This window comes from Sorex fumeus, unplaced genomic scaffold (genome assembly GCF_029834395.1).
Source record: "Sorex fumeus unplaced genomic scaffold, SorFum_2.1 ptg000126l, whole genome shotgun sequence".
Taxonomy (NCBI): domain Eukaryota; kingdom Metazoa; phylum Chordata; class Mammalia; order Eulipotyphla; family Soricidae; genus Sorex; species Sorex fumeus.
In genome coordinates, this window is record NW_026606183.1 from 5,245,076 (window position 1) to 5,272,543 (window position 27,468).

Genomic DNA, 27,468 nt, shown 5'->3' on the forward strand with positions numbered 1-27,468 from the left:
CCCCAGCAAATCTCTAGAGAGGACCTCTACACGTGTTTGCTACCACTTTCTCCAGCACCTGATCACCTTCCAAAGCCAAGATCTCAGTCACCTTGTATTAAGTCAACAGCTTTCTGTGCTCTTTCTGGGGTGTCAGCTGCCGCCATATGAATTGGCACTCTATAAATGCAATTTATGTAATTAACTCAGCGCCACCAGGACATGTGTCGATGTGCTGCTTCTAGTCTTCTAGTCAGCTTTTTTGGAGATATAGCGGACATATACTAGTTTCAGATTTATAACCTGATGGTTGCATTCACTGCAAAATGTTCACAGTAATAAGTCGAGCGAGCATCCAAATCAGCTCTTCTCTATTTTACTAGTTTTTCAACGTCCTTCCACGCTCTAGGAAAACGTTCCTCCTTATGGTTTTTGGCTTTTATCATGCAAAAGAATAGAGACTATTGTGTATGAAGAACTTGCTCATGACTACCATCTCACCCATCTGTTCTTTTTTTTTTTTTTTTTTTAGGCCTTTTTTGGAGGAGGGTTGACACCTGGAGATGCTTTATGGGTTACTCCAGGCTCTGCACTCAGGGAATACTCCAGGCATTGCTCAGGGAAACATGGGATGCTGGGATCGAACCCAGGTCAGACCTGTTCAAGGCAAGCTTCGTATCTTCTGTACTATCTCTCTAGCCCCCTATCACCCACCTATTAATTATGTGCAAAAATCTCTTTTCCGGGGCCGGAGCTATAGTATAGCGGGTAGGGTGTTAGCCTTGCATGTGTGGACCCAGGTTCCATCCCTGGCATTCCATATGGTCCCCCGAGCACCTCCAGGGGTGTTTCCTGAGTGCAGAGCCAGGAGTAACTCCTGAGCATCGCTGGGTGTGACCCAGAAAAGAAAAAAATAAAGAAATAAAACCCCACAAAAACAAATTGAAAAAAAATCTCTTTTCCTCCAGCTTTAGAGGAAGATGTTTCTCTGGATTTGAGGGCATTTGCCTTGCATGCAGCTGGCCCGGCCAAGCTGGGTTCAATTCCTCCGCCCCTCTTGGAGAGCCCAGCAAGCTACTGAGAGTATTTCGCCCGCATGGCAAAACCTGGCAAGCTACCTGTGACATATTCAATATGCCAAACTCTGTAACAACAAGTCTCACAATGGAGCCATTACTGGACCCGCTCGAGCAAATCGATTAACAACGGGAGGACAGTGCTACAGTTCTACAGTAGTAGTAGTCTTTTGCAGGGGGTGTTTCCAACAATATTCAAGAGTTGTCATTCTTCGTGATGCTTTGTTCAATGCTTGGGCCCAGCTGTGCTGAGAGTTCCAAGGCTACCCCCGGCAGTGCTGGGGACAGGGCATTCATGCCAGAACTTGAAGTCTCATACACACAAGGCGTGCATTCAATACTCTGTGCTGGCCCATTGTGGCTAATTCTTTCAAAGAGGTTCTTGCTTTTTCCAGTATAGTGCTTGGTTTCAGGGCTCCTTTCTATATTGTTTTGTTTGCTATTTTATGTAACAGTTCCTCCCATTATAATAAGCAAAAACTCTTCCTCAATCCCACATCCTTCAATCAGGAGCAATTATCTTCTATGTGCCTTTGCAGTCAATATCTTAAATAGTTTGCACATCTTTCATGTCCTTATTTCCACTGCAAGTGAAACCCTTTACTCATGGAAATTTTTATTATTGGGCCTGGGATGATCTCCATTCAGACATATTCAGGACTTACTCCTGGATCTGTGGTCAGGAATAATTTCCGGGGATGCTCGGGGGATTATTTGTGGTGCTGGGGTTTTAACCTGGGTCTGCCATGTTCAGGGAAAGCACCATAACCCCATACTATCTCTCTGACCCTCTCATCTGAGTTCTTTACATCAATTTTTGGATAAAATTTTATATTTTCATGCATGTAGCATTGTAGCACTGTCCTTCTGCTGATCAATTTGCTTGAATAGGCCCAGTAATGTCTCCATTGTGAGATTTGTTGTTACTGTGTTAGGCGTATCGAATAAGTCATGGGTAGCTTGCCAGGCTTTGCCAAGGGGCCAAGATACTCTTGGTAGCTTGCCAGGCTCTCTGAGAGGGGCGGAGGAATTGAACCTGGGCCGACCGGGTTGGCCACATGCAAGGCAAATGCCCTACCCACTGTGCTATCGCTCCAGCCCTTCATGCATGTAATTATAATAAAACAAACAATAATAAAAACAAAAGTAAAAATGCAAAACAAATAATAAAATGATATGACAAAATATAGGTGCCAAAATACATATGTCAATAATTGACAAAATATATGTCAAAAACTATGAAAAAATTTTTTTCATAATTTTATTTTTTGAATCACTGTGGGAAAAGTTACAAAGCTTTCAGGTTCAAGTCTCGGTCATACAATGACCAAACACCTTTCCCTTCACCAGTACTCATTTCATTTTTTACCACCAAGAACCCCAATATACCCCCCTCTCACCCCTCCCAGTGCCTGTGAGGCAGATGATTTCTACTTAACTCTTCTCTACATTGATTACATTCATTATTTCGACAAATGATGCACCATTATTGTTTAGAATTTCCCTCCCAACAATCAGAATTGCTGAAAAGGCATTGTGAAATAATTTGTTTTCTATAGCTGGTTATGAGAATCATATAATGTCATGCGGCCATGATAGCGACCACGCGATTTTGGATTCCTGCAAAGAGCCAGATAATTATGAGATTGGTTTCTGTGCGTCTGGTGTTATGGCTGTGCTGGAGAGCCACTCGTGGGGGGCAACTCATGACCTTGGTAGGGCGTGACGGACGAGCCGTTATCGCCCCCCTTCCCATGAAACTGTAGTTGCCCTATCACTATGGGCTCATACCTGGCTTTCCTATAAGCTCTGAGGAGGCAGCCACCTTGCTGCTGGGGGCGGGGGGGGGGGGGGGGAAGGTGGGAGCAACACCCTTTCCCTCCCAGGGAGGCATGGCCCCGTAGTTTAACACATGGTCCATTCACTTTTCTGCCACAAGCTGCGGGATCTGGACTAAGTCCTTTTGCCTCTGAAGTCATGGTCGCGCCAGAGAGCTGCTCGTGGGGGGCAACTCATGATCTTGGTAGGGCATGAAGGACGTGCCGGTACCATCCCTCTTCCCATGAGACTGCAGTTGCCCCATCACCACTGGCTCCTACCTGGCTTTCCAATAAGCTCTGAGGCGGCAGCCACCTTGTATGTGGTCCAGATGCATTTCTGCCAAAAGCCACTGAGTTTCGAGATTTGTTTCTGAGTCTCTGGGATCATGGCCATTAATCAGCTTGATCAGGAGCCAGAGAGGCCACTTTTTTTTTTTTTTTTTGCTTTTTGAGTTACACCTGGCGATGCACAGGGGTTACTCCTGGCTCTGAGCTCAGGAATTACCCCTGGCGGTGCTCAAAGGATCATATGGGATGCTGGGCATTGAACCCGGGTCGGCCGCATGCAAGGCAAACACCCTACCCACTGTGCTATTGCTCCAGGCCCCCAGAGAGGCCATTTGTAGGCGGCAACTCGGGGTCTCATTGGGATGGGGAGAAAAAGGGCCGGTTCCAACCCCATCTGGTGAGGCCCTGCATGTCTCCTCACTGCAGGCCACGGTGCCCTCTGGAGGATGGCAGTTACCGGGCCGCCAGGGGGAACAGCCAAGGCATAAAACCTATTCCCATCTGGAGTGGCCCAGCGCCAGTAACCTACTGCAGGAACAGGACGTATTTCTGCCAAAGCCTTTGGATTTCTGAGATTCGTTTCTGAGTCTCTGGGATCATGGCCGTTAAGCAATTTGATCAGAAACCAGAGAGGCCATGCCTCCAATTATATAGCTGAGCTGGAAGTGGTTTGTGGGTGTGTCTCCCACATACCTAACTTTTGGCCATTGACTTTTTTGGTGAACTTTGCCCCAAGTTTTTGGGGTCTGGCCAAAGGCACAGCAGCAATTTTGGGGTATCTAGATGTGTGAAGGTGCCATAAGGCTGCTGATGCACTCGCCTCACAGGTACAGATTGATCTGCTGGCGGCACCATAACCCCAAGGAACTATGAAAATTTTTATGAATTTGGTTTGAGGGCACCTAGTTGTCCTTGCCTAATATTGCTATTTATGAGTTTATTACCTATGACTTTAAGTGAATTACTGTTCTAGTCACCTCTGGAAGTGTTACTGTTAAGCCTCATGTCCCTAGTTCTTTCACTTCATTACTAGATTATGTGGCATTTCTACTGGCCAATAATGTCAGGTTTAAGCACTTCACAGAAGCTCCTGGTGCTTCTCAGGCCTACCTGAATGGGGAGCCAGAGTTGTGACCAAAGACCTTTGTCTACAGAATCAGTCACTGCTCAGGCTCTCTGAGGTATCAGCCTTAGCGGGGAGAGAGATAAGTTTACTGCGCTGATGGATCAAGATAATGTTCTGGTCAACAGAACTATGCAAGCTATTTGAAAAGGACTCAAAATGTGCAGTTTTAACGATGCTCATGAAAATGAAGAGATAATGGATGAGAACTTCAATAAAGAAAAAGAGCTCGACTTGCACGCAGCAAACCTGGGTTTGATCCTTGGCATCCGATATGGTCCCCTAAGCACCTCTAGGAGTAATTCCTGAGTGCAGAAGATTCCTAAGAGCTAGAGCACAGCAGGTAGGGCATTTGCTTTGCACGCGGCTGACCTGGGTTCGATCCCCAGCATCCCATATGATCCCCTGAGTGCCACCAGGAGTAATTCCTGAGCGCAGAACCAGGAATAAACCCTGTGTATTGCCGGGTGTGACCCAAAAAGCAAAAAAAAAAAAAAAAAAAAAAAAAGAAACCCTAAACATTGTTGAGTGCCCCCCAATAAAAAGTTTGAGGAAAGTCCAGATAGATATGCTACATCCAAAGAATAAAGTAGTCGAGCAAACAAACAAAAAAATAAAATAAAATAGGACTCAATAGCAAAATGGAAGGAGTAAAAGTAATTGAATCAGTGAGCTCAAAGATAAAGTCCAGATAAATATCCCTCATCTAAAGACTACTGTTAGATATCCCTCATCTAAAGACTATTGTTAGATATTCCTCATCTAAAGACTATTGTTGCCCAAGAAACAAACAAAAAAGATATTATAAGGGCTCAATAGTAGAATGGAAGAATAAAAATGAAACACTGAACCAATGAACTCAAAGTGAGCTCAGAGATAAAATAATAGAAATTATCCAAAAAAAAAACCAACAAGAATAATTACAATAAAGATAATAACTCATATTCCTTCCTCCTTCCTTCCTTCCATCCTTCCTTCCTTCCTTCCTTCCTTCCTTCCTTCCTTCCTTCCTTCCCTCTTCCTTCTTTCCTTTCTCATACAGAGAAAGTGCTGTGCTACTGAACCACATCTCTGGCCAAATAAGAACTTTATGGGACAGCATCTAAAGAAATAACATTTACACATAGCAGTTCCGGAAGGACAAGGGAGAAAAGAGGACGAATTATTATTTGAAGAAATAATATGTTTCTTAAACTGAAAAATGAGTGAGACACCCAGATTTTGGAAACTCAGATTTCATAACAAAATAAACCAAAGATGACAATTATACATGATAAAGTGAGAAAAATTAAAAGAGAGAATATTTTTTTGTGGGGATGGGGGAAGAGGGAGTGGGACCAAACCAAGTCAGCCACATATAAGGCAAGTGCTTTAACTGTCTCAAACCCTAAAGGGAGAATTCTAAAAGCAGCAAGATAAAAGTAAAGATTCACATATAAGGGAAATGCCTTAAGATTCATTGATTTCTCAACAGAAACTCTGCAGGCCAGAAGAGAGTAGCATCATACACACAGTCCTATATGGAAAAGAGTCCAATTCAGTATACTCTTAGTCATCTAGGTTATAACTCAGATTTGAAGGGCATGGGAGAGTAAAGAGATTTTCAGACAAACAATTAAGGGAATTTATTGCCACTAAACTGGCCTTCCTAGAAATGCTTGGGACTTCTATAAAAGGAAAAGAAATCCCACTTGGAAGCAGCTAGATATCTGAGAACATACAAAGTTTAAAATATGGGCAAGAAGTAAAAAATGGTGGGGACTTTTTCAATTTTACATTTTAGATGCTAGTTTTTAGTTCTGATTTGATTCTTATTTGTCTATTGAGATTTTGAGTATATTAATTTATTAGCATATTTTATTCCATCAATGAATAAAATATATTTTCTGTAAAAGAATATCTATTATTACTAATAAGTGCTTGATATTATATTGCTCATTCAGCATTTATATAAATCAAGATTTCCCTTTGATTTCCCTTTCTCTGAGAATGTCTCATGTTGTCCTAATGCTTTTGCTATATATACTTGGATTATATGCCAAACATTTTATTTATTTATCATCTCTGGATTCTATTTTATTCTTCTGAAATATAAATAAGTATATAGGTAAAAGGTTAAAGTAAATATCCCAAGGCACTCTAGGAACAAAATAATATAAAACAACAGAGATCTGTTAACTTTTCTCTAAAGGACCAGAAAATAACTATTTTCAGCTTAGCAGGTCATAGGATGTATGCTTCAACTCTGCTGCTCGTGAGAGAAAGCATAGGTGGAAATGATAGGTGTGAGGGGCCAAAGTGATAGTACAGCGGGTAGGGTGTTTGCCTTGCACGTGGCAGATCTGGGGTTCAATCCCTGGCATTCCATATGGTCCCACAAACACAGGAGTAATTCCTGAGTGCAGAGCCAGGAGTAAGCCCTGAGTATTGCTGGGTGTAACCCCCCTGGGCCCCCCAAAATATCTCTGTACCACGTTGTGATCTCTTGAAATATGTTCCATCTAATGTCCTAGTGGGCTAGAGCGATAGCACAGTGGTAGGGCGTTTGCCTTGCATGCAGCCAACATGGCCGACCCGAGTTCGATTCCTCCGCCCCTCTCGGAGAGCCCGGCAAGCTACCGAGAGTATCTCGCCCACAAGCCCGGCAAGCTCCCCGTGACGTATTTGATATGCCAAACACAGTAACAACAAAGTCTCCAATGGAGACGTTACTGGGCCCGCTCGAGCAAATCGAGCAAATGTCCTAGTAGTTGCCATTCCACTTCATCTTTGATTCACATATCAGTAATTCACTTGTAGACAACAAACAATGCCTTCATCTTGAGACTAGTATAGATATTTTTTGAAAGATCCTGAGCTATATCTAGAGATGGTTGGGGCCTACTCACAGCTCTGTGCTTGCAGGTTGCTCCCAGCATTGCTCAGGAGACCTATCTATGTATCTCTGATCTCACTGGTCCATGTTAGAGATATTTCAACAAAAAATAATGGGGTTCCAGAAATGTGGCTGAGTATATGCCTCATGTATCTAAGGTCTGAGATTCATTCCTCTGCATACCCTGGCCCCCAAAGTTAAGTAATGATGTTTATCAGAATATAATCTACTCAGATCTGCCAAATACCAGGAACAATGATGGGTCTCATTCTCCTAACCCTGAAAAAGCCTTGAATATGGCACTTTTAAAAAAAAATCTCAGGGCTAGGACGAAGAAGACGTTACTGGCACCTGCTCGAGGCAATCGACGAACAACAGGGTGGTCGTGATCGTGATCGTGAATCTACTCAGAGTCAATGTTAAGTCTAATTACAAGTGTAGTCTTGAGTGACACATGGTTTGAGGGGTGGGCTTCCAAGACCATTCCCTAAGCCGATTGGGCCTAAAGAGGTCCTACCCAAATTGGCCCAATTGGCCAAGGACATGTGGATGTGCTGTTTCTTGGGCTCTGTGGTACTGGGATCACCAGGAGGACCCCAGTGGTGCTTGGGGGCCTCCAGGGCTATACTTGGCAGTGCAGAAGGTGGGGGTGTTTGCAGTGATAGTTCAAATCTAATTTCTGCACATGTAAAGCTTATGCCCCTGAACCTGTGCTAGCTCCCTGGCCCCTAGATCTTACTGTTATCAAGTTCAGATAAAATGTTCAATGTCTTAATTTCTTTCTTTTAAAAAACTACTTTTACATTTTGAAAATAGTTAAGAAGAAAGAAGAAAACAAGAATATCTATAATTCTAGCATGGAGAGACACTACCATTAAAATTTGTGAACATATCTTTTTAGTTTTTTTTTTTTTTGGTGGGCTGGAGCGATAGCACAGTGGATAACGTGTTTGCCTTGCAATGGGCCACCATGGCCGACCCGAGTTCGATTCCTCCGCCCCTCTCATAGAGCCCAGCAAGCTACCAAGAGTATCTCGCCCGCAGGGCAAAGCCTGGCAAGCTACCTGTGACGTATTTGATATGCCAAACACAGTAACAATTGTCACAATGGAGACGTTACTGGGCCCGCTCAAGTAAATCGATGAACACCGGGAGGACCGTGACCTTGATGGCTTCAATCTACAGAATAGTTTTTAAAAATCCTGTCAGGTGTTTTGTTGTTGGTTTTGTTTGTTTGTTTTGCTTACTGTAGCATTTTCCCAGGTAACTTAATTTCTACAATATCCTATTTATTAACAGTATTCAACATGTAGATTCCCCCCCCCCCCCCCACACTGGCTACTGTTCAAGGGTTACTCTGAGTTTGGTGTTGAGGAAGTGGAGATGTCACTTCCAGCTGTGCTCAAGGGGATGAAACTTGCACCTGCATGCAAAGAATGTGCTCCAGCCCTTTGAGCTTCCTTTTGAGCCCAAGGATCCCCTTTTGTGGTTTTGGTTTTCATTTTTTTTTAAAAAAAACTTTGATTTGCAAACTAAAACAATACTTCATGTGTGCTGTGTTGGGAATGTAACTTAGGTCTTCATACATTTAAGATACATGTAAAGCATGTGCTTTATTGCTATGCTGCATCCCTGAACCTATATTTTTCTTTTTCTCCTGCACTCTCCCTCCCTCCTTTCCTTCTGTGTGGTGATGGTGAGAGTGAATGGGAGTTCACATCAGTGGTGCTCAGGGCATACTCCTGGTTCTGAGTTCTAGGATCATTCCTGGTGATGCTTAGGGGATCATATGTGCCAGGGTTCAAACCAAGGTTGGTCACACGCAAGGCAAGGACCTTAGCACTGTACTGTCTCTCTGGCTCCCTCAATGTACACCTTTGTAGAGAAAATTTTGTACACACGTGATAAATATGCCTTTCAACTTTAAAACTCTTCCAAAGTTTTAGAATGTTTTGACCATGGGGAGCACCTGGTTGCTAAGACTCCCTCCCTCACTAAGAAATTCAGTAGTTGGTCCATATTTGGGCCAATGGAGGGCATTTGCCACCTCAGGGAAATGCCGTAAAACTCTTCCTATCATATAAAAAGATTTTATAGAAATAAAAAGTTTTTATTGATAAATAAAAATATCTTCCATTTTGAATCTTTGGTAATAATTAACAAACTTCAAAGGAAGAATCAAAGTCATTTATATTTCTATCAACATATCACATACAATATTTGATATGTTTTGTTAGAATTTAATTCCAAAAATGAATTTAAATGACCTCTTTTGCCCTATAATTTATTTATTTATTTATTTATTTTTTTATTAGTGGGACACCATGAGGTACAGTTGTAGACTTACAAATTTTTGTGCTTGGGTTTCAATTATACAATGATCAAATACCCATCCCTCCACCAGTGCTTGCCCAATAATTTAAGTAGCTAACTTTGAATTATGCAGAAATATAAAGATGCAAATCCAATTAAAATTTTAATTTCTCAACAGAAAATTGTTGGATTGTGAAAAATCAGCAAAAGAGAAAAAAGGAACTCTTCCTAATAATACTGACTTTGCCAGAGGAAAAAAACCCAGAGGGGGCTGGAGCAATAGCATAGCGGGTAGGGCATTTGCCTTGCATGCAGCTGATCCAGGTTCGATTCCCAGCATCCCATATGGCCCCCTGAGCACCGCCAGGAGTAATTCCTGAGTGCAGAGCCAGGAGTAACCCCTGTGCATCACCAGGTGTGACCCAAGAAGCACTCACAAAAAAAGCCCAGCCCAGATAACTCATGATTTGCAGCTCTCAAAAATACAGATTTGGGGATAAAAGTGAATGTCTAGAACCTCACCATCCATCATCTACAAAGCAGGCTTTGCTAAGTAGTACTATAAATTTGGCTAGAACTTCAAAACTATTTATTTTCTGTGCATTTCTCTTTATTTACACCCAGCCATTAATTCCCCAGGGCAACAATTTGTCTATGCTTCTTGCCATATCCAATTATACCTTGCAAATTACTAAGCACAGGAGATACTTAGATGGTCAGACAATGCTACAGAAAAATTTCTGTCCTGGAATTGAGAAGCAGAGTCATGACTGAGGGCATAGGCACTGAACTCAGGCTTCGTGTACCTGGATCCTGATTCTATTGCGTACTAGGTGTCAGAGGACCTCATTTCCTGAGTCAAAGGTTCTTCATCATCTCATTAACTGTGGGTAGTTACGAAACCTCCCTCAAAAGGTAATTAGCACAATTAATATTTAAACATAAAAAAGCACATGTCTAGGCCACGAGGAGCCTCTGATTCCTAAGACTCCCCCCCCCCCCCCATTTAAAAACTCTGGTTTTCATGTCTGATGCTTTCTCAAAGCTCCCCCAATTACCACTGATGGTACCTGCCTCTCCCTGGCTTCCCTGGCTCACCTGTTGGCTATAAAACTTTCAAACAGCCACAAACCACTTGACTACCTTATTCCTTTACCTTGCCACCCTTGTTATGATTTATTATCATTGTGATGAAAAAGTTCAAGCACAAGAGATACCGTGAAGCTCATATTGTGAAGTGTTCTGCCACTGAGCAACATCCCAGTCATCATCAAATTTATTCTAGACATCTTTCATTTAACAGGAGTTCCATTTGCTTCCAGGAAATCGTAACAGTATGCAACAGTTACCTTTTTATAGGTGATGGAAGATGTCATGTGGAAAAGAAATGCTTTTCTTATTGAGCTGAAAAGAAATTTGTTCCAAGGGGTTGCAGAGATAGTACAGAGGTTAAAGGGTTTGCCTTGTATGTGGCCAATGCCAGTTCAAATTCCCAGCAGGACACATGGTCCTGCAAGCACCATCAGGAGTGAGTCCTGAGCAATGTCCCATCATCATCACCCCCGTCATCATATTTTTCTTAGACCAGAAACAGTCCATGAAAGAGTGTCTTTGGGTTGGTTTGTGTTTGGTGCTCAGGGCTTACTCCTGGCTCTGTGTTCAGGGATCACTCCTGGTGGGCTCAGGGACCATATGGAATGCTGGAGCTCAAATCCAAGTGGGCTGCATGCAAAGCAAGCGCACTACCCACTGTGCTATCTCTCCAGCCCCAGAAATACCAATAGAAACAGAGACACCACAACAAAGATTTCTTGCTATTTGGCCAATGGAGTGCATTTAAGGTTTTCCTTTGGGCAGCTGGGCTGAGTCGGATGTTTCGTGCAGTGGTTCCCTGTACATACTTTCATCCACAACTGAATTCCCGAGGAATATGCAGGTGTTGTGAATAAAAATCACGTGTTTCGTTAGGGGAAAGTACTTGAATCATGCTGGTTTAATCATATAGTTTTAAGTACGTTCTTCCTTCTGTTTGTGACAGACTCTATAAGGACCTCCTACCTTCAAAGCGGTAATGTGAGACTAACATAGGAAAGACAGAATATCTAACATCCATCAATCATGCAACATACACTATTTTGTCACTGTCACTGTCCTCCCGTTGATCATCCTCGAGCGGGCCCAGTAACGTCTCCATTGGAGACTGTGTTGTTACTGTGTTTGGCATATCGAATACGTCACGGGGAGCTTGCCAGGCTCTGCCCTGCGGGCGAGATACTCTCGGTAGCTTGCCGGGCTCTCCGAGAGGGGCGGAGGAATCGAACTCGGGTCGGCCATGTTGGCTGTGTGCAAGGCAAACACACCTTACCCGCTGTGTTATCGCTCCAGCCCACACTATTATGATGAAACTGATTTTACTGCTTTTTACATAGGAGGATGTAGTTAAGTAATAAGAAACAGGAATCAAGATAATTGAGACCTACAAGACCAGAATTTCCCAGGTAAAAGGGAGAGGGTTTAGGCTTATAGAGCTCTGGAGAATTAAAAAGTGAAGGGAGGGGCTGGAGAGATAACACAACGGGTAGGGCGTTTGCCTTGTATGCGGTCGACCTGGGTTCGATTCCCAGCATCTCATATGGTCCCCCGAGCACCGCCAGGAGTGATTCCTGAGTGCAGAGCCAGGAGTAACCCCTGAGCATCACCGGGTGTGACCCGAAAGTAATGTGTTAGACCTTAGAGAAAAGGTGTCTGGACAAGGAGTTACTTAAACTCTGTACAGTGTTGCTGCAAAAGAAGTGGTCGGGAGGCAGAAGACGGGGCTTCCATGCTGGAAAGGACACTAGGTCAGGCTGGGACTAGACACCTGGTCACCAAGGGGGCAGCAGCTGAGCGTCAAGTGACAAAATCTGGCTGGGCCTGATTCCTCCTCAGAGCAGTGACATGTTAGCGGTTTCTTGGAGGCTTAATCATTTCAAAAAAGTTCCTAGAATGGATTCCAAGAATGTTCCAGACACCTCCTTAGGTGTCAGGGGTACAAAAAAACAGAAAAGGCAATGCCTGCCTTTTAGGAAGTTACTGTCTGATACAGAAGATGATTACAAAATTTAATGAATGAATTAAAAACTCCAAATGGCAGGTGGGCAAGCGTGGGCAGTCTTTGAGGTGGCCTTCACGTAGGCAGATAATTGAGACAAGTAGCACTGTAGCACTGTCGTCCTGTTGTTCATTGATTTGCTAAAGTGGGCACTAGTCTCTATCGTGAGACCTGTTGTAACTGTTTTTGGCATATCGAATACGTCATGGGTAGCTTGCCAGACTTTGCTGTGTGGGTGGGATACTCTCGGTAGCTTGCCAGGCTCTCTGAGAGGAGCGGAGGAATCGAACCGGGGAGGGCCTGGGTTGGCCGCGTGCAAAGCAAACGCCCTACCCGCTGTGCTATTGCTCCAGCCCCGAGAGAAGTACTCGCAAGCAAACAGCAAGGGAGCAACACTGCAAGGAAAAGGATGACATGTGCCAAGACAGGAGAAAACCTTGCTGTGTTTGAGGAAGTACAAAACCCTCAAGAGTGCAGGGGTGAGGTAGGGAGAATGGCCTCAGTCTGATACATGTAAGATGGGTGAGAAGAGGGAAGAAGACGCTAGTTCTGCAGCTTGAATAACTGGGTAGAAAAGTTTAATTCCTGGGACCCTGAGGAATAGCTCAGTGGTTCATCCTGCCTTGCATGCCAATGGTCACAAATTCAATCCCTGATCATGGCAGCTTCGCTGTTTGAAACCCTCGACGCTCTGCTGCGTGTGACCTCCAACTCTGCAAATGGTATCTGACAACACCAAAGCATGGTGTATGCGGGCACCAAAACAAAGGGGGTGTGACCCTGAGCAAGCACTGCAGGCAAAATTTATGTGATCACCACAGATAGGAAGTGGGACCCCTGGCAAGCAAGTGTGAGCACACCACAGCGAACCCCGCGGGCACTATCATGAGAATGTGTGTGACTCAACTAGAGAGTGTGTTCCTGCTGTAGGGATACATACAAGCACTTCCAAGTAAACGGAGTACCCATGTGGGAGAGCACTGCTGGCCGGAGCAAGAGCAGTACCGTCTGCTGTGCAGCCCGAGCCCCACAGCCAGGCAGATGTGCAAGCCTATTATTACAACACCAACAACGGCAAGGGGAGGATGGGAGGGCATTTATTTTTTATTTTATTTTTTTGCTTTTTGGGTCACACCTGGCGATGCACAGGGGTTACTCCTGGCTCTGCACTCAGGAATTACTCCTGGTGGTCCTCGGGGGATCATATGGGATGCTGGGAATCGAACCTGGGTTGGCTGTGTGCAAGGCAAATGCCCTACCTGCTGTGCTATCGCTCCACAGCCCCAGATTGGAGGGAATTTAAAAAGAAAGAAAGACAATTACAAAGATGGATGAGGCTAGAGAAGATAGTTTTAGGGTCAAAGATGAGAAAAAAAAACATTTAAAAACCCATGCTCAGTGCTTAGGACAGAGGACAAACTCATACATAGAAATTATTGATCTGTCTTCTAGAAAACAGTTGGGGATAATAACTGTTCTGTCCCCAAATATAGTACGAAAGCATGAAAGCATGAAAGAAGAAAAGGGTTCTGAAACAAACGGAGGGCACAGGAGTCTGTGAAATACACCCAAGTGAGAGCTCTGCTCAAATGGGAACATATAAAGGAAAACAAGTACAAGCCAGTCAAGAAACTGGTTTATTGGGAAGCCAGCTAATCGGGTCTAACCACTTCCCTGAAACAACAGCAATAAAACCACATCAAAACATAAAGTACAGTGCTTCACATTTAAAGCTTTTATTTTGAAAAATAAAATACAAAAGTCATTAAGTTGTAAATGTAGACAGTCATTCCTCAGCTTCTCAGAAACAATGCAATGATTTAAATAAGATATTTCATATTATCCACATCAATACATGGAAGCAGGTGCAAGTGTTTGACAAAACATTAGAACAGGTACAGACAACCGCCAAATTTTCCTTAAAGAATTCTGTTTTTCAATGGACCCGTTGGAAACAAACGTTTGGAATCCAGTAAAAAAGATGAGGACTACAGCGGTCTCCACAGAAAGCACACGTCGCCTGGGGACGCCTTGCCCACGGGGATGTGCAGGGGGTCAGGGTCAAGAGCTGGAGAAGCAGATCAGCAGGAAGGCCTGCGGGGGTCCCCTCCGCACCCCACCCTCTCGGGAGGGGACTGGCACTGGAACGGGGGTCTCGGTGCGCACACACTCCGCTGAGCTGGGAAGGGAGCCAGGCCGCGAAATCTGTCCTCTGTGCCAAGGTGCTGGTCTTCTCTAGGGAGACAAACAGGAAGTTGTTAGCGGTGTGCAGCACCGTCCACTCTCGGGCGTCCTGCCCAGTGGCCACTCAGCCCATCAGGGTCCCTTGGCTCATTTTGCGTCCATAAGCAAAAGCAGTGGATGCGTACTACAAGGGCTCTGTTGCCCGTCTGCATTTCTCAGGAGAACACCACAAATGACAGTGCACTCTGCCTCTACCAGGATGACATTTATAAAAGAACTGATGAAAGCACGCGCTGTGGTGTTTGTGTGTGTGTGTGTGTGTGTGTGTGTGTGTGTGTGTTTGGGAGGGAATTTATCCATAGGTTTTAAAAGTATTTCAGATAAATCAAATTATCTAAAGCCTGACAACTGCTCTTACACTGGCAAGCTCAGAAAATAGATCAAATAGTCAGCATTTGCTCCTGAGCAAATGCATCCTGAGACATACTACTATAGCTCACTTCCATCAATACTTCCGACATGGCATAGCCATATTCATATGCTTTTTGTTTTTCTTTTTGGGCCATACCCAGTGATGCTCAGGGAATACTCCTGGCTCTGCACTCGGGAATTACTCCTGGCGATGCTTGGGGGACCATATGGGATGCCGGGGATTGAGCCCAGGTCTGCTGTGTGCAAGGCAAATGCCCTAACAGCTGCACTATCGTTCTGGCCCCTCACATGCTTTTTGTATCTATAATCCACAAACACACAGAAAGTCTAGATATCTGTTATTCAAATTATTAAATCGCATCTTCCGTAAGTATAACAGGAATAACACCACCTATTTATCAGGAGACTTTTAAAATGAAATAATATAGGGGGCTGGAGTGATAGCACAGTGGGCAGGGCAATTGCCTTGCACGAGGCCAACCCGGGTTCGATTCCCAGCATCCCATATGGTCCCCTGAGAACCACCAGGAGCAATTCCTGAGTGCAGAACCAAGAGTAACCCCTGTGCATCACTGGGTGTGACCCAAAAAAGAAAAAAAAAAGAAATAATATATATCATAGATATTATGTATATTACATAGTATGACTTATATATAACATAAGCTATCTATTGGAGTATATAATATACATTTCTTATATATATTTATACTCCATAATATATTTTCTATTTCCTATAAATATAAAATATATAACTTTATAATTTATACTTTCATATTTACATTTTATATAAATATACAACATGTAAGTGCTGGAGCAATAGCACAGTGGGTAGGGCGTTTGCCTTGCATGCGGCCAACCCAGGTTCGATTCCTCCGCCCCTCTCGGAGAGCCCGGCAAGCTACCGAGAGTATCTCTCCTGCACGGCAGAGCCTGGCAAGCTCCCCGTGGCATATTCAACATGCCAAAAACAGTAACAACAAGTCTCACAATGGAGACATTACTGGTGCTCGCTCAAGCAAATCAATAAACAATGGGAGGATAGTGCTATAGTATTACAGCACTGCACTGTAGCATTGTCCTCCCATTGTTCATCCATTTGCTCGAGCAGGCCCAGTAACGTCTCCATTGTGAGACTTGTTGTTAATGTGTTTGGCATATAGAATATGTCACAGGTAGCTGGCCAGTATGGGCGAGATACTCTTGGTAGCTTCCCGGGCTCTCCGAGAGGGGCAGAGGAATCAAACCTGGGTCCGCTGGGTCACCATGTGTAAGGCAAATGCCCTACCCGCTGTGCTATCACTCCAGCCCACTATAGTGCTATACAACATATAATTTTGGTATTTTGTGCCTGGTATGGAGTCTGCATTTGTTAATATCCTATTACGTAAAATAAGGATAAAACCAGCAAGCAAAAGTATAAGAAGAAAATCAGACAGTGGGGCTGAAGTGATGAATGTACATTTGCCTCAGATGTGGCCAATCCGGGTTCAATTCCCAGCATCCCATATAGTCTTCCAAGCATGGCTAGGGGTGATTCTGAGCACAGAGCTAGGAGTAACCCCTGAGCATCACTGGGTGTGGCCCCAAAACAAACAAACAAACAAACAAAAAAGGAAAATCAGACAGAAAAAAATTTTCAAGTTACTATTTGCCCAAAACTATATCTGGTACTTTATATGAATGATCTCATTTAATACTCCAAACAGTGCTTCAATATAATAGTAATATTTTAGTAAAATATTTAACTTAGAATGAGTGTAATATTTTAAAACTAAACTTTGATTGAGAGAAGCTTGAAGAAATTGCTTAAACATACGGTTTGTAAACACAGAGCTAGAATTGGAGCCCAGCGGTTTTTCAGAGAGAAGGCACTTCCCCTTGCTAGCAGTGCAACTCACTCTTGACACAAGTGCTTCATTTGATGTTTGTTGATTGGATAAATATGGCTAATTGATTCAGGCCTTACATCATGATCACGATCATGACCATCCTGTTATTCGTCGATTGCCTCGAGCAGGCCCCAGTAATGCCTCCTTCATCCTAGCCCTGAGATTTTTAAGAAAGTGCTATATTCAAGGCTCTTTAGGAGAATGAGACCCATCATTGTTACTGGTATTTGGCATATTGGGTACGCCACGGGGAGTTTGCCAGACTCTGCCGTATGGGCAGGTTACATTCGGTAGCCTGCCAGTTTGTCCAAAGTAGGAATGAGATAATAAGATGTCGCGCGGCTGCAAATGCGGCCACGCGCTTCCGGGAGGTGGGTTTTATAGTCTCTGAGTCTTGGCCGTTGATGGGATTACACAGTGCCAGGGGGCCAGTTGGTGGGTGTGACCCCTACCTACTGGAATTTGGAGGATCTGGGTGGAGGATGCTCAGCCCTGATCCGAGTAGGCTTGGAGATCTCAGCCCCGGGACCCGCATGCCTTTGTTCCTCTGCCGGTACCTTCATGTGTGCGGAGAGTAGTCTCAGCATGGTGGTGGCTGGTTCTTACATAGGGGCCTTACATAGGTGGGCAAAATTCAAATTTCGAGTGAAAGCTGTGGTGTGATCAAAACAATAAAGTGTGAGAGAGGGGGATGAGCCCTGAGCAGCTCCATCAGAGACTGGGATTTAGAGAGAAACCCATTAGTTGAGTAGCATTCCAGGGCATGTATCTATTACTCAGATATATATGGTTTGGCTGATCTAGTCCACATGGCAGCTCTCAGCTACCAAGAGACCAAATAGGTTACAAACCTGACATCATAATACATTAAATATATTAAGGGCAGACTTGGGGTAAAAAACCCAACCCACCTGTTGTGGGTGGCATATGTGTTTCGAGAAGGGTGTCTGCCTCTTCCCTCTCTACCCACCCTGGGCACCCAGGGAAGTGTCTGGAGAGGGCCCGGGGTTATGGGAGTCTGCAGGAGCACCTGCACGGCACAGACCTGATGTCTCGCCTGGTGGCACGTGTTCTGTACAGCTCGGGAAATGGTCCCTGCCACCTAATTTCTCTGGGAGCTGTGGAACCCAGACTAGAAAGAGGTACTGCTCTTTGTAGAAAAGAAAAGTCAGTCCTAAATCTTATTCAGTCTTTACCAGGAATATCACCTTCCCTCACAGAGAAGAATTTCAGGAGGAAATGAACCGCGAAGTGAAAACAGATTTATTTAGAAATTATGAGGAAGGAGAGAGATAGAGAGTGACGCACACAAGCGAGGTCATGGGTTTCTCTGGAGGGGAGAGCTAAGAATACACATCTCAGAGGGCGTTAGGGGCCACCCCCCACCTCCACTCGGGAAGCCCCCGCTTGCTTTTTTCAGAGTTGGTTTGTAGGTTTTTCTCCCCAACTGTCCCCATGTGGCACTTTCTATGAAGATGAGTCCATTAATAATTCAAGGGAAAGAACCTGAATTTTTGGGTGTCCACCTTCATCCCTTACCACAACCCTTTGTTCCTGCCGGAGTGTCTCTCCAGAGTGGAGTCCAGCCTTCTCTGGGCCAGTTCTGGTGCCAGTTCCAGTTAAGGGTCTTATGAGGCCTCAGTTCCCGCGTCCATAAAGTGGGTCTGGCCATCAAGCTTTTTGCTACTTTAAGGCTAGTGACAGAGGAACTTGAAATCCCAACATGTTTTTTCACTTCCAGGCTGGAGCAAGAAGAGCACAGCGGGTAGGACTCTAATAGCACCCAGGCCTGATCCCTGGCACCCCAGGTGGTACCCTGAGCCTTGCCAAAAGTGATTCCTGAGAGCAGAGCCAAAAGCAAGCAACAAGCAAGCAAAACCCTCACTGCCAGCCCTTCAATCCCTCTCCAACCCTCCCAATCTACATGCCGCCTTCAAACCCACAGGAATATCAGCGTAAAATGATTAGTGTAACAAATACTCGGAGAAGGTAGCAGAGATCATGGAAAGAACCCATCTAGAAGTCAGAAGACACATTCTTTGGGCCTTCTGGGCGACCTTGACCAACCCGTCACCTGTTCTGTTTAGGATCTGTTTTCTTTTCTTTTTTTTTTTAAACTATAGTTTTTATTTTATTATTTCTTTATTTCTTTATTTTGCTTTTGGGGTCACACCCAGCAATGCACAGGGGTTACTCCTGGCTCATGCATTCAGGAATTAATCCTGGCGGTGCTCAGGGGATGCTGGGAATCAAACCCTGGTCAGCCGCGTGCAAGGCAAATGCCCTACCCGCTGTGCTATCGCTCCAGCCCCAGAATCTGTTTTCCTACCAGCAAACTGACGGGGTGGGCTTGAAAGTCTCCAGGCTTTATTTTCTACATAAAATATTTCATCATTTTAAACTCTTCCTCATATTGAAAAATAACAGGATCAGGCTTTTTGCCCACATTATTATGATTAATTCGTACCACCACTCGTACACTTTACAGATGAAGAAACTAAGATACAGAGAAGTCGATTAAATTGTTAAATCCCACAAAGAGCTCAGATCTCCTCCAGGCAGACTCACGAGAGTTTCCCATGAGAACTTGGGAATTCCAGCCTGGCCTCTCATAAAGAACTCAGGCATGAAATCCCCAAGACCTAGCAATACTCCCCACTCCAGACCCCAGTTCTTACCTCATATATGAAAGAGGTTCCTGGCTCTGCTACTCCACTTGCTCAGTCTGTTAGAAAACAAAAGATGTCTTATAAGTCTTTTTTTTCCCTTATTTTTCTTTTTATAAGTCTTATAGCCCTCGAAGCTGGTGAGCATGCGATGTGCCTGCTAGTGCTGACGCATTAGCCGTAACCTTCAGGCTCTGATTATACTTTCTGATGAGTCCACTCTGCTACTATTGTGTTAAGAAGAATCTGTCGCAGGTTTCTGGTAGGGAATCCTTGGAAAATTTCGTGCAACAGGAGTACCTTTGTTGTCCATGAGTCCTGTGGATCAGACCTGAGTTTATGTTAAGAGATGGGGAAGAGTAGGGACAGGGACTTGTCACTGAGAAACTGCCAGTGGCTTTGAACTAGCTCGAACACCAGCTAGGGGACAGAACTGAATTTGGTTACAGGGACATTAATCCATCAATCACATCTTTGTGATGAACTGGACCCCCATAAAAACTCTAGATGTCTAGTTTCAGTGGCACTTGCTGGTTGGTGAACACAGCAAGGTGCTAGATACAAGGGAGATGTATCCTGACCCCATAGGGAGTGAGCAGAGGATCTCCGTGTGAGTTCCTCCCAGCCTTGCCCCATGTACTAGTTCAACGGTCCGGTCTTGATTTATATCCTTTATAATAAACCTGTAACCTAAGTACAGTCTTATCTGAGTTCTGTGAGCTCTTCCTGTTACATGTCAAACAGGTTCTGTGGGTTTCCGTTTTCTCTTACCCCTTCCCCACCTTTTAAAGGTAAGGCTGTCCAGGCACGTGCTTTAAAATGTTTTTCATAAACCTGTTTACAAGTCGCTCAGAGCCTGTCTTGCCTACAGGTCCAAAGGCCAGCGATGATAACCAAGGCAAGAAACCAGTGGTTTTCAATCTTCCTACACTTGCAGACCAGCTTTAAAAAACATTACTTAGGGGCTGGAGCGATAGCATAGAGGTAGGGCGTTGGTCTTCCACACAGCCCACCAGCATCCCATATGGTCCTCGGAGCACCGCCAGGAGTAATTTCTGTATGCAGAGCCAGGAGTAACCCCTATGCATCGCCGGGTGTGACCCAAAAAGAAACAAAAATTATTTAGCACAGAGTCAGGAATAAGCCCTGAGTCTTGCAGGGTGTGGCCCCAACCCCCTGTGTTGTCTGAGACCCTCCCCACCGCCCCCTCACTCCCAAAGACATTGTTTATCAAGGCATCTTCCAGAATCCAGTCTTTTCAAATTAAAAGTTAAATAAGTTAAAGTCTGCTATGTTCCTCTTCTAAATATGCATGTGAGGCATTAAGTGAGACTATCAAAAAAAGGGACCTGAAGTGCCTATTGAGTATTGAGGCTTTTGCTGACTTTTCTGTCATCTTTCCTTCACTGAATTGCTAAAATTCTCTATATCTTATAGATATATCTTTTGTTTTGAACATTTTCTCATTTGTTTTCATTTGTGATGCTTTTTGAAAATAATTCTCAGTTTTTGGCTGTAGCTGTGGTCCAGCAGGTCGAGTGTTTGTTTTGCACACTTGGACCTATGTGGGGTCCTTGGAACCCCGTGTAGTCTCCCAAGCTCATCAGGAGCGATCCCTGAGCTGGTTACTGGTTCAGGAGTAAGCGCTGAACACCATTGGTGTAGCCTCAAAACAAAACCAAAATAATAATTTAAAAAAAATCCTCAAATTTAATGTAAGCCAAGTTAATCTATTTTAATTAATAATTAGCATTTTTTAGAATTTACTTGGCTGGAGCGACAGCACAGCAGGTAGGGCGTTTGCCTTGCACGCGGCCGAACTGGGTTCGATTCCGTCCCTCTTAGAGAGCCCAGCAAGCTACCAAGAGTATCCTGCTCGCATGGCAGAGCCTGGCAAGCTCCCCATGGCATATTCAATATGCCAAAAACAGTAACAAGTCTCACAATGGAGATGTTACTGGTGCCTGCTTGAACAAATCGATGAACAACGGGACAACAGTGCTACAGTGCTACTTAAAAAAAAATCCTTCCTTCTTAAGGTAATGAAGATACTGTCTTCTAAAAACTTGATTATAATCTGCCTGAAAAAGATTTTTGTTATAGCTGTGAATTAGGGACGTCCCATTTGTTTTACTTTTTGGATCATATCCGGCAATGCACAGGAGTTATTCCTGGCTCATGCATTCAGGAAATATTCCCGGTGGTGCTTGGGGGACCATAAGGGGTGCTGCGAATAGAACCCGGGTCGACCGTGTGCAAGGCAAACGCCCTACCTGTTGTGCTATGGCTCCAGCTCCCCCCCACATTTGTTTTAGTAGCTAATTCCCTTTCTTGAATCTTTCAGACTTAGCACTTGGATTTGACAGTCATTTAGGACTCTGTCTTTTGTGTTATTCTCTGACTCCTACTGCCTCAGCTTGGAAGTGACAACTTCTCCAGGAATCCTCCCAGCTTTTGAAGTGGGCTTTAGGCCAATGTTTTCTCTTATGTGCCAAAGTTGATCACGGTCTTTTGTTCTGATTTTTGTTTTCTGGGCCACACCTGGTTATTTTCAGGGGCTACTCCTGGCTCTATACTCCAGGGACCAGGCAGGGCTAGAGATGTCTGGCCTACATTAAAATACACTGACTTACTGGTGGAGGGATGGGTACTTGATCATTGTATAACGGAAACCCAAGCACCAAAATTTGTAAGTCAATAATTGTACCTCATGGTGTTTCACTAATAAAAATTTTTAAAAAATACACTGACTTATTCCATGGTTTTTTTTTTTTAAATTTTGCTCGAGCGGGCCCAGTAACGTGTCCATTGGAGACTTTGTTGTTACTGTGTCTGGCATATCGAATACTCTCGGTAGCTTGCCGGGCTCTCCGAGAGGGGCGGAGGAATCGAACTCGGGTCGGCCATGTTGGCCGCTTGTAAGGTGAATGCCCTACCGCTCTGCTATCGCTCCTTCTACCAAGCTTCTATTATGGGTAAGAAATTAGAATAAGAACCTCAGGAGTTAAAGAACAAAGTCTTAAGAAACATCTGTATTAAAAACCAAGATTGTACCAGAAAGAGAGCTCATCAGGCTGAGTTTCTTTGTGTGTAGGAGGCCCAGCTTAAATTCTCAGTACCAGAACATCTATGAGAGCAACCTCTCCGGCACTGGCAGGTATGGCCCACAAACAAATAAAAAAAAAATATATATATATATATATGCCAATGAGAATACGCCTAGGAAATGGTTAGAAATTTATCAGTACTCTGTCAATTACTGATGTCGGACTGTTCCAGGCAAGGGTCTGGGAGGTGGAGCTTCAATTTTCAATGGTGTGAGTCAGAGCATCTCTTAGAGAGCTAAGGCCTTACTCTGGGTGCCGCAGACACTATGACTTAGGGTCTGGTACATGGTAGTTTTCCTCATCAACCCATATCTGGGACATTTTAAATTTACTTATTTCTGTCACATCTGGCAGTACTTGGGGACCACTCCTGGCTTGGTGTCCCAGGGTCTTGGTGGAGCTCAGGGTATTGAACCTGGGGTCCATACGTGAACCTCGCGCTCAGCGTTTTGAGCTGTCTCCCAGGTTCCTAGAACATTTTTCAGAAACCCATTTCAGTACTAAGTCTTTATTTCCTCATTGATAAGCTAATCACTGACAGCAGCAGTCTCCAGGCACTGTGTCCGACCTGGGATTAGTGATTTTCCCCTTGCACTGTGTTAGAGAGGGAAGCTGCTGCTGCTGGACTCATGGGGTAGATGCCACCCTCCCCCGCCCCCCGACCTTCCCACACAGATGATGCTCAGAGCAAAATACTCTGCTACTCTAGGCTTATTCCTACCTCTACTTCTCTTCAACTCAAGAAGCAATATGGGAATCTGAGTGAGAGTATGACAATAAGTATGTCTTTTGGATCAGAATTTAGGTTATTAAATGTAAAAGTACAAGCTTCAATGGTTATCATCCTTTCTCAACTTGGGGGATTTCCTAATAGAGACCCAGTTACAATGACTATAATACACTCCCAAGTTTTCTAGGCTCTAAGTGAGAACCGTTAGGCAGTCAAGGATAGCTATGTAATAAGAACAAGTGGCAACAATACATTTTTAATTTCAAGGTAAATACCGAGGTTGAAGTGGACTCACCATGGTGATGCCTACCTATGTGTGAGACCTCAAGTCATCGCATTTTATTGAATAATTTATACTTTCCTAGGTTTAGAAGACACTGAGCTCTCTGAAATTAAGACTGTCAAATTATTGTTAAAGCCAGCAATTATCAGGGACTGGGGAGGTAACTCAGTGGTAGAGTACTTGCCTGGGTTTGATTCCTGGCACTGCAAAGACAAGGCAAGACCACACCAAACTAAATGAAACCCCTTACCCCCCTCCAAAAAAAATCACCATTGCCAGATATCAGTCTTTCTGCCACCACACATATCTTTCTCTTTTTAAAGCAAGACGACCTCCAGGGCCTGGAATGGGCTCATGTGGGCAGGGTGTGCACCTCCACGGGTGAGTCCTGACTCAGGGGCCTCGAGGGGAAGCAGCAGGAAGCAGATACAGTACCTGAGGTTTTTCTTTAAGAAATTCAGGTAGTTGAAATTCTCCTTTATAGACCTGCAGGGAGGAAAAAAAAAAGCCACAAGTGAGTTGAAGAAAACAGATTGTGCCAGAAGGGGGCAGGATGCCAGCTGTGCCCACAGCGCTGGGCTGACTTCACCTGTGTTTGTGGGGAAGCCCCAGGAGGCCAGAGCCAGCCAGGGGTGGAAGCCCCGTTTCTCCAACCTTCCCGATTCACATCTACACAGCTGCTCCCAGATGTGGTCAGGCTGAAAGTCCAGGGTACCCAAAGAAGACAAGGGAAGCTTCTGAGGCCAGAGGGATAGCCCGGGGGTCAAGGTGCTTTTCGTGCAGGAGAGAAAGAAGAAAGGTGACTGCCATAAAGGCAGGTGTGGGGGTCACAGTGAAGGGTTGTGGGAGGGAAGCTGGGGACACTGGTGGTGGGAAAGGCACACAGCTGGAGGGATGGGTGTTAGGACACCATTTGACTGAAACCCAATCAGGAATAGCTTTGTGATGGTTGATCTCACAATGATTCAACATATACATAAAATCACATACATATTACGTATTATCACATATATAATAAATATTTATTATCTATATACGTATATGATCACTTGATCACTTGACATCTGGTTACCCATTGATTCGCTTGAGCAGGTGCCAGTAACGTCTCCATTTATCCCTGTTGTGTGCTAGTGTAGCCCAATGGCATCTGCTCGCTCCAGGAACACGAAGGGCCTCAAACCATTTGTTCCAAGATCTTGACAAAGAAGTCTGACCATCTCGTAGGTGGGCAGCCATGCGTTCTTTAGACGTCCCGTGGAATCCAGTCGGTAATGGCTCTAGTCCAGTGGTTGTCTTCAAATCTCATTATGTGTCCAGCCCATCTGATTTTTGATGCCTTGGCAAACGAGACAGTGTCCCTGATTCTCGATCATCAATAGAGGTTGAAACACCGGATTCCTTCTCTCACTTGAGTGAAGTGTAATATTCCAAGCATGGCTCTTACAGTTCCTCTTTAGGAGACCCGAATAGTGTTCTCATCCTGCTTTTGTAGGACCCAGTTCTCTGAGGCGTATGTTAATGCAGGAAGAACGGTGGAGTCAAAGAGATCTGCCCGGAGTCAGAGGTTCTTCGTCCTCTTAGCTATTTCTTCGATGCTCTTGAAAGCATTCCTTGCAGCTCTCTTTCTCCTGTGCAGCTCAAGGGCCAGTTCATTCATCATGTTGAGTTCTCGGCCTAGGTACACATAACAGCTGCATTCAGAGATGTTCGTTCTGTTGAGAGCGAATGGAACATCAGGAATGAGTCCCTTTCTCATAAACATTGTCTTTGTGAGATTCAGCTGCAGTCCAATCTTTCCACACTCATGGTCCAAGTCGGCCAACATTTGTGCCGCTTGGCTAATGTTTGGTGTTATTAGAACGATGTCATCAGCGAAGGGGAGATGGTGCAATTGCTGACCGTCTATCTTCACTCCCATTCCTTCCCATTCCAGTTGTCGCATGACGTTCTCGAAAGTGGCACTGAAGAGTTTCAGTGAAATGGTATCACCCTGCCGAACCCCTCTCTTTACATTGATGATCACTTCCTTGTAGAATGGTGAGATCCTGGTGGTGAATCTGCAATACAGGTCACGGAGGATCCTGATGTATTGAGTTTGAATGCCCTCTTTGGCTAGGGCTTTGATGACCGCTTCTGTCTCAACAGAATCAAAGGCCTGATGTATGATATACATCATATATAATATAATATATAATCATGTATATATACGGCTCCAGGTACATCTCTTCGACTCCACCGTTCTCCCTGCACTAATATATACCTCAGAGACCTGGGTCCTATGAAAACAGGATGAGAATGCTATTTGGGTCTCCCAAAGAGGAATTGAAAAACTATGCTTGGAGTATCACGCTTCACTCAAGTGAGAGAAGGAATCCGGAGTTCCGAAATCCGTTGACGATCAAAGATCAGGAACACTGCCTCGTTTGCCAAGGCATCGAAAATCAGATGAGGTGGACACGTAATGCGATTTGAAGATGACTGCTGGACTAGAGCCATTACCGACTGGATTCCACCTGACGTCAAAAGAACGCATAGCCGCCCACCTACAAGATGGTCAGATTTCTTCGTCAAGACCCTGAACCAATGGCTTGAGGCTCTTTGTGTTCCTGTAGCAAGCAGATGCCATTGGGCTACACTAGCATGTGACAGGGACGAATGGAGACGTTACTGGCACCCGCTCAAGCAATCAATGAGTAACAGGATGTCAAGTGATCAATGATCATATATATATAATAAAAAATCTTAAAAAAAAGAATCCCTGGAAGGGGTTCCTGGACCTCCTAAGTACTGTTTAGAAGCCAAGCTCCTCCCAATTTCCTTTTGGATTCTCCACTCTTAAAACTCTGAATTCAAGCCATCTTTTCTCAAATTAACCCTGCATCATATCGATTTAAATATTAAATAGTTCTTAAAATAATACATGACCATAAAATTTTGTTGTTTTTTTTTGTTTTGTTTTGTTTTGTTTTGGTTTTTGGGCTATACCTGGCGATGCTCAGGGCTTACTCCTGGCGGTGCTTGGGGGACCCTATGGGATGTCATGATTTAACCTTGGTTGGCTGCATGCAAGGAAAGCGCCCTATGCACTGTGCAATCTCCCTCTCTGCACAATTCATGTGTGCAGTTGTTGGGCACACCCAATGGTGCTCAGGGCTTACTCCTGGCTCTGTGTTCTAGGATCACTCCTGATTGTGCTCAGGGAATCATACATGGTGCCAGGGATCAAAGCCAGGTCAGCTGCATGCAAGGAAAATCAGCTGTACAATGGCTCTGACCCTTTTTCTTTCTTTTTTTTTCTTTTGCTTTTTGGGTCACACCCGGCGATGCACAGGGGTTACTCCTAGCTCATGCCCTCAGAGATTACTCCTGGCGGTGCTCAGGGGACTATATGGGATGCTGGGAATCGAACCTGGGTTGGCCATGTGCAAGGCAAACATCCTACCCGCTGGGGTATTGGTCCAGCCTCCCCCCCTTTTTCTTTCTTTCCCTCCTTCCTTTCCTCCCTTCCTTCTTCACAAAACACAAAAGTCAGTTCTGCAGCAAAAAAACTATGACTTGAAGGCTTAGATGATCTTTTTTTACAGCAATAATTTTTTTTCTTTTTTGGGTCAC

The 27,468-nt window shown here is 44.4% G+C and overlaps 1 protein-coding gene across 1 annotated transcript in view; it reads right to left on the minus strand.

Annotated features, from left to right (window-relative positions):
* Positions 1 to 14,277: 14,277 nt before the first annotated feature.
* TPST1 (tyrosylprotein sulfotransferase 1) overlaps positions 14,278 to 27,468 on the minus strand; it is an 86,045-nt gene continuing 72,854 nt past the window's right edge. The window contains exons 4-6 of the mRNA XM_056137622.1: positions 24,292 to 24,342; positions 19,749 to 19,795; positions 14,278 to 14,800 (exon numbers count right to left, since the gene is read on the minus strand). Coding sequence (XP_055993597.1) covers positions 19,778 to 19,795; positions 24,292 to 24,342 — 69 coding nt within the window. The 3' untranslated portion in view covers positions 14,278 to 14,800; positions 19,749 to 19,777. The remainder of the gene's footprint in view (positions 14,801 to 19,748; positions 19,796 to 24,291; positions 24,343 to 27,468) is intronic.